Source organism: Vicia villosa, linkage group LG6 (assembly GCF_029867415.1).
Source record: "Vicia villosa cultivar HV-30 ecotype Madison, WI linkage group LG6, Vvil1.0, whole genome shotgun sequence".
Lineage (NCBI taxonomy): Eukaryota > Viridiplantae > Streptophyta > Magnoliopsida > Fabales > Fabaceae > Vicia > Vicia villosa.
The window spans coordinates 153,203,491-153,219,315 of record NC_081185.1 but is presented as its reverse complement, the minus strand read 5'-3'; the positions used below and the strand labels follow the sequence as shown (position 1 = coordinate 153,219,315).

Genomic DNA, 15,825 nt, shown 5'->3' with positions numbered 1-15,825 from the left:
CATAATGGAACTTGAAATTTTAGGACGAAACAAAAAAAATTCTATGTTCCACCCAAATCGAGGGGAAAGAGATAAGGTGGCAAGTGATGAAATGCAATGAAATCCACATCATTCCATTATGTTCCACTCCATCCAATTTTAAATGATCAAAACAATAAAATATCATTTCATTCAATCTCATGCCGCTCTATCTAATTCCATCAATTCAAACAAAACCTACATTAGCAAGTCAGATCGGCATTAAAGCTTTACATTACTGCAGAATTAGCCCAGCCTTGGTGGGTTATCTGATAAGCACAGAAAGAAAACTCCACGACAAGTCATTAACATAATACAATACGAGTGACCCTCCTCCTACATGTTTCCCATGATGATTAGCCTTCAAGGGTTAAGACAAAGGCATTTTCATTTAAGGGGGCGACACCAGACATGATAATTCAATTGATTGCAGTTATTTGCTAGTTCACAGTGCATAAAAGTGTTAGCACCAAGAAACATAACGTGAAGCTGTCTAAACAGTTAAAAGATCAATTAATATTGAATTGAAAATGAAAACATATCTGTAGTTCAACCAGATATGCCAGATACTGAAATAAACAAAAACTACTTCAGACCATGACCATTTTCCTTGGTATTTTCCAAAATAAACTTGCATGAAATACAAAACCAAATCTCCCTTAATGAGACAGTAAAAAAGTCATTTCTTTTCAGCGGCGGCCTCAGGATTTTCCAAGCCGAAACGACGTCTGAACTTGGCAATTTGTCCCAAACTTTCAGCCATTTGACGCTTAGCACGAAAATGATAGACTTTACCAACAGGATGTATCTTTGTCATCATCACATGCATCAACCTACCAGATTGAGTAACATACGATATCCACTGCTTCTGTGGATGCACTCCTTTCTTCATTTCCTCCTACCAGTTTGAAAAACCATATCACCAAAACACGCATTTTATCAAACACTTTGCAGGCAATGCAACAATCACAAATTGTACAAATAAATTGCAGCAACTAAAATATTAAATTGAGAAAAACTAATTAGAAACAGCAAGATCGTGATTTTGACTAACATAAATATAATCATACAGAACTGATAGATTCAAATACGAAGTATTACAATAAATTGATTAAAAAAGAAAAAGGAAAAGAACTAGCAGAATCGTTTTTCTTGTTGAAGAAATAGAGGTAACGGTAAACATACCAGAGAATGGAAAGAGAGTTACCGTTCGATGGATTCTGAGAAAACCGGCGGCGAGTGCTGCGAAGGGAGATGAAGCAGCTTAGATGGATACTTACCGTGAATTTGAGATTGGGTCATGTATTGGGCTTACCTGGTAATTTTACATGCTTGAATTTTTATTTTACTATTTGCAATCTTTAGTTGTTTATTTATACACCCTTTTGTAAAACTAGTGACAAACCTGTGCGTTCGCACGGGTTCTGGTACGGAAAGCGTATTTGTTTCAGATATATATTTTTTAATTTTATCCGCAATATATTTTGATCAGTAACTTCATGTCCCATTAATAATCAATATTTTGATAAATAACTTCATCTTCCGTTTCAGACACGAGGTTCTGGTACGGAAAGCGTATTTGTTTCAGATATATATTTTTTAATAAAAAATGTCAAGTTATCCGCAATATATTTTGATCAGTAACTTCATGTCTTATTAATAATCAATATTTTGATCAATAACTTCATCTTCCGTTTCAGACACGGGTTTTGGAACGGAAAGCGTATTTTTTTCAGATATATATTTTTTAATAAAAAATGTCAAGTTATCCGCAATATATTTTGATCAGTAACTTCATGTCCCATTAATAATCAATATTTTGATAAATAACTTCATCTTCCGTTTCAGACACGGGTTCTGGTACGGAAAACGTATTTGTTTCAGATATATATTTTTTAATAAAAAATGTCAAGTTATCCGCAATATATTTTGATCAGTAACTTCATGTCCCATTAATAATCAATATTTTGATCAATAACTTCATCTTCTGTTTCAGACACGGGTTCTGGTATGGAAAGCGTATTTGCTTCATATATATATTTTTTAATAAAAAATGTCAAGTTATCCGCAATATATTTTGATCTGTAACTTCATGTCCCATTAATAATCAATATTTTGATCAATAACTTCATCTTCCGTTTCAGACACGGATTCTGGTACGGAAAGCGTATTTGTTTCAGATATATATTTTTTAATAAAAAATGTCAAGTTATCCGCAATATATTTTGATCAGTAACTTCATGTCCCATTAATAATTAATATTTTGATCAATAACTTCATCTTCCGTTTCAGATGTACATTTTTTTTTAATATTAGATGTACATTTTTTTAAATATAAATTTTTTTGAATTAAAATTAATAATCATTATTTGGGAAATAAATAATCAACATTAAGTAACTTCATGTCCTGTTAAAAAAATATTTTGATCAGTAACTTCATATCGCGTTAATAAAAAATATTTTGATCAGTAACTCCATGTCCCGTTAATAATCAACATTAAGTAACTTCATGTCCCGTTAAAAAATATTTTTAAATATTAATATTCATTTTGCTCGTAATAAAGTTGGATCAATAGTAAAGTTGTTCCAATTTATTAAAATTTTATTATAATTTTGAACACGCATTTGTTTGATTTAAAAACTTCTTACCTTTATATTTTTTGCATATAAAAATATTTGAATAGTTAATATATTTTTTCCCATACGTAAATATTATTTTTATTTTAACATTAATTAGTAAAATATTTATTTCCCATTTATAAAAATAACATTGTTTAAAAAGAATTCGGATTAACAATTTTTTTTCCCATATAAAAACATTTACATAAATAATACATTTGCTACCTTATTTGTAATTGTACCTCTAATCTAAAATTTATGTTGATATAGAATAATTATAAACCTATTTAATCAAATTCTAAAATGAGAAAGTGAATCTAAATTATTGTTTTTATATAATTTATATATATATATATATATATATATATATATATATATATATATATATATATATATATATATATATATATATATATATATATAAAATAAAAACTAAAATCTAAAGATAATAATTATAAATTATTGAATAAAAATTAAAATCTAATTAGATTTATTTTTGTTCATGCGTACATTACTCAGTCCTTCCAAAAAAAATTATTAGCATTAGTTTTCATGGCCAAGAGATAACATTGTGGCTTTTCCTCTATTGACATCATAAACAAATATAGTGGAATAAATATACTAAATTTAATTTTTAAAAATAAGTAATATTTTAAATATAAATTAACAATCATTTAAAATGGTTTTAAAAAATTTCTCTTTATATTAAATATAAATGGTAATAATGATCATATCTAAACGAATTAATTTATTTAAAAAAGATACATGAAATGATAAATTAAATAAAACTATTATAAATAAAAACACTTCAAAATAATTTCTTTATTTTATCATAAATATAAATTGGGTTTTTCTAACCTATGCAACATTGCATAGGATTAGAGACCATTAATAGACCACTTTTTAAATATAAATTACCATATTAATTATTATTTATGTTGATTCATTAATTGGGTGGGAGAGATAGAAAATATAAAAGATTATTTTTCAAAAGAAAAATAATTAATATGATACTTTATATGGAAGGAAATAATATATTAATTGTCCTTATCCTATGCAAGGTTGCATAGGTTAGAAAAACCCATATAAATTTTAATATCATTAATTTTAATATGTTATAATATTTATAAGTATTAGTATATTATAATTTTAAAAATAAAAAATGAAATATTTTTAGCGAGGATAGGAGAAATAAATTAATCATATTTATAGTAAAAAAATAAAGTGGGAATCTAAATTCAAAATAAATAATGAGAGAAAAAATTATGTTGGGACTAGGGGTGGCAAAACGGGTTGGGCCCGCCGAGTCGGCCCGTTTGATCCACCATTTTTGGCAGGTTGGGCTGAGGTTATTAGCTCGGCACCTTAATGAATTTAACGTAATATCATATCAATGTGTTAGAAGAAAAGGAAGGGGATCGATTGATACTTAGAATGCACTCTTAGCTAGTCACAAGCAAATTATAGCACAACTAGATGCATTGTTTAAGCCATTGGTAGAATCTCAAAAGGGATATAATAAGGTAAAACTGGTACATCGACCTCTGATATGTGAATACTACGGTAAATGACATGATATTGACTAGTGAAAATCGGGAGGATATATGGACGAATAAGTCAATTCATTGGAACCTTTCGAAGAAATAATCCATTCTTTAGCACTTAGAAACTAGCACTGAGAAATCATTCAAATCTTAGGTGGAGTGAAAATTTTGGTCAAGGTTTGAATCAAGGGCAGTAATATCAGGATTAATATCAGAAGAACATTACCAAAATCAATAGCAATACTCAAGCCAACAATATTAGACGTATCAAAATAAGAGGAAACAATTATTGAATCAACCACAATAATATCAAAATCAGCAACAACTTTCACAAGTGTACTATCGACCACCTCATCCAAGTCAAGAACAAAAAAATTAAAATGATTCACATAAACAACAATTTCAATAACATAATCAACAACCTGTCTAAATATGGATGTTTTTTCAAAGAAAGCGAAACTCTCACTCAATATGTGTAGTCTACACAGTAAAATCTCAAACCACATGCAACTTATAACTCAAGATACTTTTAACAAAAATACACCAATCTCCTTCGAAAATTTAGAAACACAGATTAAGAAACTATCAAAGCAATTAGCGATTAAATCATTCAATAACTATGATAGAAATACTATTGACATCCTAATAAGGAGAAGATATGCTATTATATATATATATATATATATATATATATATATATATATATATATATATATATATATATATAAAAGTTAGGATCAAATGACACTAATATGTTAAATTTAGTATCATGACTAGTGGCGTAGTTAGGGGGTGGCAAAGGAAGGTCGCGGCCACCCATTGTTCTTTTTTAAAAGTAAAATTCATATCCTCCTTCAATTGCAAGCTGAAAAATATAATGCATTAAGTTTACACAAGTGGGTACACTAAAAGTATTAGTAAACACTAAACATTGAGATGTACTATCAGTTGTAATTAGGTGTTATGGTCCCACATCATACACTATACTCACACTCAGCTATACAGATATATTTGACTCTATAAGCTTCAACTCCACTCTCCATGTCAAAACTAACTATTATTATCATTATTAATTATTCAACTAAATTAATTATTTAAATTATTATTAAAATTTTGCATTATTTTTTATAAGCCATACTCCCTTCGTCCCAAAATATAAGAGAAAAAACAAAAAACACACTTATTAAAAAAAATATAAACATAATTATTTAATTTATGGGTTTAATGAAATAAAGTACTTAGAAAGATGTAAAAATACATCTGATTGGTTGTTGGTTATAGAAAAGATGTAAGAGAATGTAAACCAAATGTAATTTGCATTTAATTTTATCTTGAAAATATGAAAGATGACTTTTTTTTTTATATTTTTGGGACAAGAAAAATACATTTTCTCTCTCTTATATTTTGAGACGGAGGGAGTACTCTATATTTTGTCTAAAATCTATCTCAAATGCTCTATATAATTAAATTTGTTTTTCAAATCTTTCTCAATATTTCACGCGGTTTTGTAACGGGAATTACAAAATAATAATAATTATAATAATAATAATAATAATATAATAATAGTTGTGTATTCTGATTAAAATACATTTTAATAATTATATAAAGAATTTAAGTTCGTCTAAACATTTGATAAGAAATCGAGACAACATTTTCATAAAAATAACTAAAATAAATAATAATTGTGTATTTTGTGAATTATCGTTTTAAAGATTCTTCGTAATTTTGTCTCAAATTCTTCTTAAAATTTTACACAGATTTGGGATGAAATTAAAAAAAAATAGCAAAAAAAAATAACAATTTTGCATTATGTCTAAAATTCATTTCAAATTCTATATATACACTAGGATTCCGTTTAAAATCCGTCTCAATATTTTACATGAGTTTTAGATAAAATTTCTTTAAAAACTAATAAACAATTATGTATTTTCTCTAAAATCTATCTTAAAAGTCTCTATAATTAAAATTTGTCTCAAATCAGTCTTAATATATAGTTATGTTTATTAAATATATTATTAAATTTAATTATAATTTAAATGTTTTCTATATTATACTATTTATATTTATTTATAATTTTTAGTTTACCTTAGCGGTCATCCCAAAAATTTTGTTCTGGCTCTGCCACTGATCATGACCCTTTAATAACGCTTTACTGCATATTCGTATAAAGTTGGATAGAAAACTAGTATTATATAGATCATATTCGTATAAAATTTAACATCAATCAAAAATCATTTGACTTGTTAATAAAATGATCAAAATTAACAATTTTAATGAATTTTTATAAGACGTTAATTTTTACACATCTCATTAAAAACTCAAATGATTCTCAATTGATATTAAATTTTATACCCATGAAAATTTATAGTAGCTTTTATCACACTTACATTTTTCAACGATTTTTTGTTAAAGCAAAATTGAATAAATTTAGCTCTTAAATTTTAAAATATTATTAATTAGACTAACCATTTAAAAATTCATAAAATTTTGAAACTATATAATATTACATCACATGTATAAGTTTATTTGAGATTATGTATACATGATTATAAGTTATTTTTAACGGTTGAATTCATTTATTCATAAAGAATTACTACTACTAAAATATAAAATGTGTTATTTGAGATTCATAAATGTTACCAAGTGATATTGTGTTAAAGTTGGTGAATTACTTTAAGCCTTGCGTGTATCTATGCTACGATTGCTTGCATTTGAAGGTAATTCGACCCACGTTGGCATTGTCTCCCACTTACACTCCAATTTCCAACACACATAGCAAATGAAGTTTGAACTAAAAAAGAGCCAACAGAAAGGCAGAAACCTCCCACTTTGTAAGGCAAAAAAACTTCCACTTAAAGTGCTGCTTATTACTTGCTTGTTGCTCAGAACCTCCTATTCTCCTCACGCTATCTATTACTTTCACATTTTTACACAACTCTTACTCCACTGTCACCCTTCCTTTCTTGTCCAACCCTGTCTCTTTCCCTTAACAATTTACTCAGTTACAACCCCAAGTACAACTTCATTACATCATCTTTTTCGTCATACTTTGGTCAACTACTTCAAACTTTCAAATCAAGTGTAAAAATATTGTTGGTGTATTATCTATGAGTGCAAATTTCTAGATACTCCAACATATTTTTATTTTTATTTAAACTATTTTGAAAAAAAACTTAGGAGAAATAAATCAAACCAAATTAAAAATAGAAAAAATATAATAAAAAAATTTTAAAAAAGAAGGTTCTTTAAAAATAGATGTGAAAGATTATTTATAAAGTTTCCTTTAAAAATGGTTAATTATCTTACAAACTATGAGAAAAATAAACCATTTATATAATTAAGATATAATTAAACTATCAATGAAATGACGCTTCGTATTCATGTGGTTAACAATAATAAACATATAAAAATTATTTCCTCAAATAAGTCATCATTGCATATATTAAATAGAACCAAGTGTATCCATTTGAGTGATCGATGTTAATTAATATTCCCAACTCACATTTTGGATACTCAGCAGGCATCTATTAAGGATGATGACTCGCGCCTAACTGGGGGACGCCCCACCTATCAAAGGAGTCGCGTCCAGTCGACGGACTCGCCCCTAGTTGAGGGACTCGCCTCTCATCAAAGGAGTTGCCTTCAATTGAGAGACTCGCCCCAAGCTGAGGGACTTGCCTTCTATCAAAGGAGTTGCCTTGCTAAGGGACTCATCCCCTACAGAGGGACTCCCTCCTGACCCTGTTCAACCCAAGGAAGGCCTAAAAACACTTCGTCTTTTATTCACTATGTTCACCCTCAAGTGAAAGCTCTTTCATCCACATACTGGTATTGCCGTTGATAGACACCCTTACCACGTCTCGGGCTCTTCAACGGGAAACATCCACCACCATATCAAGAAGAATTTTGATACAAGGAGTCATTCCCTTACTCGAACCATGCTCTGATATCACTAATGAGTCATCATGAGAGAGAGAAACATTCACAGTTGGTCAAACACTCACCTAAAGATTAAAGACTCAAAAGTGGACGAGACACCACATATTCCCTCAAAACTTTAGGATAATGGGTTTATGAATCCTCTCACTTATAAAGTGTTCAACTTTTATTTTTCTCAATACTCTCTACTAATACATCGTGAGTTTGAGAGGAAATACTATATATATTATTATTATTATTATATTAATTTATACTTTGGTGTAACTCTTAGTCTCTAAGTTTTTCTTTATTCTATTGAATACCCTAAATAAAAAAGTTTGTAACAATGATAAACATATAATTTTTTTTTAATTATAATTAAGTAATGGGGAAGTAGGGTGTTACAGGATAACTATGGAACTTCCTTAGTCTAGGATGATTGTTCTGATCTCCCACTCGTCGCACCTAATAGTGATGACCATGGGGTCGTCATTGTGATGGTGGATGTTGGCTACAACTTTCTCGGAGAAGGTTATTTTGGTTTCTGTCGTCTTTGGCTTACCTTCATTAGCCTTTGGATATGTCTTTTATACTCAATACATGACGGGCATACGTTATATGGACGAAGTTAGTCTCCTCGCACCCAGCAAACCCTCATGTGATAGTATTGAGCGTGCGACGCACGACTTTGTTATCCTCTTCTAAGGATGATTAATTTTCTCTATTGGTTCCGGGGATCCATGTGTTATATCTCACCTACGAGAGTTGGATCTGCCTCACATTTGGGAGGAGTCACCTTTAACATACTTCTTGAGGTTCCCTCCTAGATCAGTCGCTCGATCTTTTTCTTCAGTTGATAGAAGTCTTTTGTGTATTGCCCTTTAACTTTATAAAACTTACACTATCTGCATAACTCAGGTCCCATAATGTTAGCTTTTGGGGCTGGAGTCACCTTTAACATACTTCTTGAGGTTCCCTCCTAGATCAGTCGCTCGATCTTTTTCTTCAGTTGATAGAAGTCTTTTGTGTATTGCCCTTTAACTTTATAAAACTTACACTATCTGCATAACTCAGGTCCCATAATGTTAGCTTTTGGGGCTGGAGGCGTAAGGATGTTGTGCAGGTAGAGAACCTCGCACTAGATGTGTTAATCTTGAGTCTTCAAAGTCGAGAAGCCCTTCACCGTCTTGCCTACTTGCTTGAATTCATTTTGTCTTTTTTGGGAGATACACAGTTACTCTTCCTTTGGTAGTGCTAGCCATTTACGCTAGGAACACGCCCTTTAACATTTTATGCCTTTTTCTCAGTGTATCTTTCCTCGCCATTTCTGTAGCACTCTACCCTTGTGGCCACTTCTACTAACAAAAATGATGGCTTCCGGGAGAGATATTCTTTGAAATGTCCCGCCTTGAGACTGTTTTGGAACGTCCCTACAAACATTTCTTATTTTGGGAGACGAACCTCATGGTATCCTCGTTGAAGCGGGCGAGGTATGCCCTCAATGACTCTAAGGGAACATGTCGTATGTTGAACATGCTGGTGGTGGACATCTTTACGTGTTGGTCTGCGGCGAATTGATATGCGAGTTTCTTCACCAACTCCTGATAACTGGCAATGGAGGCTCATAGTAGACCCATATACCATCACAAGGTTGCGCCCCTCAAGGTGTTTGATAATAGTTTGATACAGGTGTGTGTATCCATATTCGGGGAGGGGATAACTAGGTGCTTTCGTAATTTTTGGTGTATCCTTATGGTTAAATTATGGCTAACCTATATATCAATTCCAAAAAGTTGAGACGACTTATATATATATATATATATATATATATATATATATATATATATATATATATATATATATATATATATATATATATATATATATATATATATTAATCTACTATTATCGATCTCACAATTATTATAGTCTAGGTATAGTTTATCTTTTTTATTATCTGTTCTCCTTGCTGCAATTGATGGCAACATATTCCATTCAGTATTTTTAACTCGGTATGATTTTATTCTTATAATTCTTATTTCACAAATGAAGAATTTATCTCTCCTCGCCTGAGAAAGCTACGATCGATAATGGTTAACTTCTAGAATAAATTTTAGCATATTATAATATTTCACAAATAAATTTCGGTTTGCTTTTAATCTAAAAATAACCATTCATTTATTTCAATGAATATCAAAATTTGGTGTCATTACATTCTACCTTATATATACAACCCTTCAATTTTTAGAAGAAAAAAGTTTTACTCGTTAGTAATTTAGAATCCTGTTCCAAGACAAGTAAAATATCGCCAAAAATTAATACACCTAAAAATGGGTAGGAAAAATATTAACAAAACACGTAGTATTTGTGGACATTGGATAAACAAAAAAAAAAGTTTGTTTTGAAATATGTGTTACATTAACAAGTAGTACTAGCAGTTCACTTGTATTCTCAAATCTTTCTTGTAACTTGCGAGCATATTATCACATTTGTTAAACTATAGTAAAACAGTTACAAGTAGTAGTGCTACATAGTTGAGATAGATAGACATAGGATCCTATACACATTGTAATGTGGGGCATAGATCAATACGTCAACACTTTCCTTCTAATCCAAGTTTCCAATGCATTAACTCCAATTCACCCTTTCAACACTTCTGTTTCTGAAGATAACACTCTCTCATCAAACAGAAAATGAACTGAAGTACAGTGTGTATGTTACCATTATACCTGAAAATGAGATGAGATAAAAATAAAAATAAATCATAGTTTACCTAGGTTGCAAGAAGATAATGGTTGCAATAAGATAGTAGAAAGATGTTGAGAAAATCAAGTTGGAAAAGTGGAGCACGTGCAAGATGAGAATGAAGTTTGAGAGATAGATCATCTATCTAGATTTGCACGTGCCCTGCTTCTCCAACAAGACATACTCAACAATGTTGTTGCAATGTGCTTCATGAGTTGAGTTGAGTTGAGAGAAGAATAAGAAGATGATACTAGTTGTGTGAAAGGTGATGGATTTATATACTACTACTTGTGTGAGGGAGAGAGAGAATGTGGAAGAGATTGAGTCTTGAAGTGGACATTCTTTAAAGATTCATTTGAGCTAAAGAAGCAATCATGAACTCACATTGCGTATTGCTTGGAGTAAAATTTAGGAAGATCCTAAAGTCCCACATTGGCTAGAGATAGAGCTTTCAAAGAATATATATAGAGGGACACTCCTCACCTTACCAACCGGTTTTGTAAGGATGAGTTAGGTCAAACTCTAATATGGTATCAGAGCCTATCGATCGGACCATGGGCCGCCCACCATTAATATCCACGCACCAAGCCCAAAAGAGTGCTGGGCGTGAGGGGGTGTATTAGGAAGATCCTAAAGTCCCACATTGGCTAGAGATAGAGCTTTCAAAGAATATATATAGAGGGACACTCCTCACCTTACCAACCGGTTTTGTAAGGATGAGTTAGGTCAAACTCTAATGACCCTCTCGTTTCTCAAAAATCATTACTTCTTTCAACATACTATATCAAGACATGATAGTAATTTATTTAAATAGATAAATGACTTGATATCAAAATATTTAAAGTAAATACTACTACTACAACTACTAAATAGATTAAAATGTGTGTAAAATCTAATATTATCCATTATAAAAATATTACTAGTAATGTGGATAAACAGTAGTAGATGCTTTATTGGGTCATGTGTTAGCTATGCAAAAGATATGCCTCAAAGAAGGAAAATATATGCACAAGATATGCCTCAAATAAGGGGTAGAGACAATTTTCTCTAAATTAACACTCTTATTATAAAAAACACTCAAATTGCTTACTAAACTATTAAAATTTACTTAAAAAAAAATCTATTTTCAAATTGGTTAATAAACTATATTAAAATCGATTTAGATTTTTTTTAAAAAAATATTATTTATCTAATCATTTAAAGCATTCTTATGTCGATAATGTGGTATATACAATATAATAATTGTATCATATTGAGTCCGTTTGTTTTGGATTTTTTTAAAAATAATTTTAATAGTGTTACATAATTTTGTGAAAAAATTTTACAATTTTTTTTATAAAAACTTCAAATGAACATTTCGTTTGAATAGTTATTCTTAAAATGTGATTTTAAGTATTTCATCTATTTATGAGAAAAAAAATTTGTATATCACAATTTCAAAAAATCACTTAATTTTGAAGCTATTTCAAATTGATTTTCATAAAAATCATTTTTGAACTACAACTTTTTGAAAAAATAGCGATTTTGACTAAATTTTGGTCTTCAATAATGTATGTTTAAATTATAGGATGTCAAAATTAGTGTTTCATTTTTAAAAAAGCGAATATAAAAAAACTTGTAATATTTTGAAAAACAGTTTTAAAAAATCTTATTTCAAAAATACAAAGAAAAAATCCATTTTTTTAAAGCTGAAACAAACAGGCTCAGTATGTCTCCATTTGATATATTTATTTAGAAAGCAATATAGAATAGAGAAAGAAAATATGTTTTGAAATTAGATTTGGTTCATCAGATTTTGTCGGGTGATTTGGACTTGGTTATTAGATTCGGTCCAGACACATTTTTGTGTATCAAATTAGGTAGTCTCGATTTGTAAATCAGCTTATTAATGTGTTGTGTTTTGAACAGTTAAGTATCCGTTGAGTTTCATTAATTATAAATATATATATCTCCATTATTATTGTCTTCAAATATTCAGAATTTTAGAGTTGAAGTCAAAGACAAAGAATTATGAATTCAATTGATAATTTTATAGAAAAAAGGGTATATTCCTAAGAATGTTCTTGATATTTGGAAAATTCTTGGAGATGCCGAAGGGGATCACAAAACATTTTTAAACACATTGCACTTGTGTGATTTAAATTTAGAGAGTTGGCGAGATTGAGAAATAGTTGGGTAAAAAATAAAGTTTGTTCTTGGGAGCTTGGATGACTCTTTTCTTATAACTCATTTGTAATTTTTTGTAACAATTTTTGGAAGTATTGTGAATCGGAAAGTTGCTCAATTCTCCACAGTAAATCGGTGGATCAGACTGGAAAAACAATTTATTGTGTTTCTTGTCTTTTATCTTCCTCTACCAAGTTAAGTTGTTATCTAGTTTCAAATAGATTTATTTTTGTTCAAGATCATTTAATTTGATTTCCGTTGTTCTTTATCCTCACACATCAATTTTTTTGACATGATTGAATCTTTCAATTTTACAAGTGGCGTCTAACGTAAGACAAAAAAAATTAGTTTACAAGTGATCACCGTGGGATCCAAATGGAAGAAAGAGAAATTTTCTCGGAGATAACGCTTTTGGATTATGGAAAGTGAATATGCATGTTAACTCAAAAAAGTGTATCACAACATGGAATGGTGAGATATCGATGTCTGAACGCCTAACATAAGCAGAGAAGAACGAGGGGTGGATAAGGACAAAAGTTTTATTATCTTGTGCGTCATGGACAAAGTTCTAAGGGAAGTCGTATGGAAAGGCAGTGGCTTCAATGTCGGAAAAACTTGAATCATTATATATGACCAAGTCTTTGGTATAAGTATAGAGTGCAACTTAAGAAGGGATGGGTGAATTAGATTTTAAGACTTTTTCTCATTATTTTGCAGATGATATGTTTTTTTCCCTGAATAACTATGATGAACGTATGAATTAAAGTGCAGAAAAATAAAAGTGCAAAAAGAATAAATGACATGAAGATGTATGTTATACTAGTTCACCTTATCAATCAAGGCTACGTCTAGTTCCTTCACAACCCGTGAAGGATTTTCACCATGTTAGATATTCTTACAACCTCACACCAAGACCCTTTACAATCCTCTAACACAATAAAGAAAGCATACCATTTTATGATTTTATAACACACAGAGAAAAAACCTACTTTCTCCTAAACTTTCTTGTTTCCACAAACTTGGTAAACAAGTTATAGGACACTGATAAATGACTTTGAATATAAGTGATTTTTTATGATTTTCAAAATTCTATAATATCTTCTCATTCCAATAAAACAATTAAAAAATATATATAAACTCTAAGTGCTCTAGATTTGAAGAAATTTTTTCCTCTGATATTTAAAGATTATGCACTAAAAGTTTCTAAGAGTTTTGAATATGAACATGTGAAATTGTTTAAAAATTGTTATGAAAGAGGAGAATTGTAATGTGAATTTTTTTGCTATAAATACTGTTAGATATATATATCTCTATGGTAATTACCTGAATGTATGATATAAACTCTTCATGCACATACATAGATGCACTACATAACTACTTTCAGTTAATAGTTTGTTACAGTGTGGTAACAAACTTTTCCTTCTGTAGTTACCCTTGCTGAGTGTGTATTCAGGATATATAAAGCCTGCACACGTGTATGTTAAAACAATCAATGAAATCTAATCTCTTTTTGCATTAGCTTCTCTTTCCTGGTTTTCACTTTCACTTGCAGAAGATGGAAGAGACTCACATCTTCAACATGGTATCATTCGCTTTCTGATCCAAATCGCTTCCGTTTCACCTGCGTCCTATCGTCGTCTCTGCAGCATCATCAATGGAGTCCTCAGATAACCAGACCTCACCACTCAAAGAACCTTCTCCGACGCAAGTTCTTTCGTCAACAATCACTTCGTCCAAATCCAATTCCTTTGGTCCCAAACTCTCAATCAAGTTGCAAGAAAACAACTATCTCCTATGGAACCAACAGGTTGAAGGCGTTATTCTGACTCAGAAGATGCACAGAATCGTCGTGAATCCGCAAATTCCTCAGAAATTTCAGTCCGATCAAGATCGTATCACAGGTACGATTTCTGAAGAGTATGAATCTTGGCTTGTTCAAGATCAAGCTGTTTTCATCTGGTTGCTCTCTACTATCTCTGAATCGGTTCTGCCTAGAGTCTTAGCTTGCAAACACGCGTTTGAGGTGTGGGACAAGATTCATCAGTTCTTCAATGCACAAATGAAAGCTACGGTTCGTCAATTGCGAGTGGAACTCAAGTCTACCAAGAAAGGGAACAAATCAATCACTGAGTATGTTCTGAGGATCAAAGCCATAGCGAATTCCTTGCTGGCTGTAGGTGATGTAATCACTGATCAAGACCAAATTGATTCAATCTTGAATGGACTCCCTGAGGAGTATAGTCCGTTCGTTATGCAAATGTATGGGTGTCCAATTGCACCAACACTGTGCGAAGTAGAAGCTCTACTCTATGTTCAGGAGGCACAGCTAGAAAAGTTTCGCCAAGAATTGGCTACATCAACTGTTGCTGTCAATGTTGCTCATTCGGGACATGAAGCTGGTAACTCCAGAGGAGCTTACTCAAGCAACCGTGGGCGTGGAAATCGTTTTCCCCGTGGAAGAGGGCGTGGCAGAGTCACTAACTCCACCGGCAACAGACCTACCTGTCAGTTATGTGGGAAGTATGGGCACTCAGTTATGTCTTGTTGGCACCGCTTTGATGAGAATTTTGCACCACCTTCTGCAACAAATGCCCAGTCAGGCCAAGCAACAACATCTGGTCAAGAAGCCACCAAAGGTGCATCTCAGAGTTCTCAGTCTGTAGCTATGATGGCCACTACAAACCAACAGTCTCCCTTCACTCAGGAGTACTCCTTGCCATCAGACTTGGAGTCCCAAGCCTGGTTCGCCGACTCAGGTGCTTCACATCACTTGACTCCTCATATCTCTTACTTACATAATAAGAAATCGTACCTA

The 15,825-nt window shown here is 31.1% G+C and overlaps 1 protein-coding gene across 3 annotated transcripts; it reads right to left on the bottom strand.

Annotated features, from left to right (window-relative positions):
* Positions 1-512: 512 nt before the first annotated feature.
* On the bottom strand, positions 513-1,330 carry LOC131612822 (uncharacterized). 3 transcript variants are annotated; one of them, XM_058884572.1, is made up of 2 exons: positions 1,226-1,330; positions 513-913 (listed from the first exon to the last, which is right to left on the bottom strand). In XM_058884572.1, exon 2 carries the CDS (start codon positions 908-910, stop codon positions 698-700), a length of 213 nt encoding a protein of 70 aa, XP_058740555.1. In that variant the 5' UTR covers positions 911-913; positions 1,226-1,330; the 3' UTR covers positions 513-697. The 3 variants fall into 3 exon arrangements, with proteins under 3 accessions (XP_058740555.1, XP_058740554.1, XP_058740556.1); XM_058884571.1 differs by having other exon boundaries at positions 513-916; positions 1,226-1,327; XM_058884573.1 differs by having other exon boundaries at positions 513-916; positions 1,204-1,258.
* Positions 1,331-15,825: the final 14,495 nt, after the last annotated feature.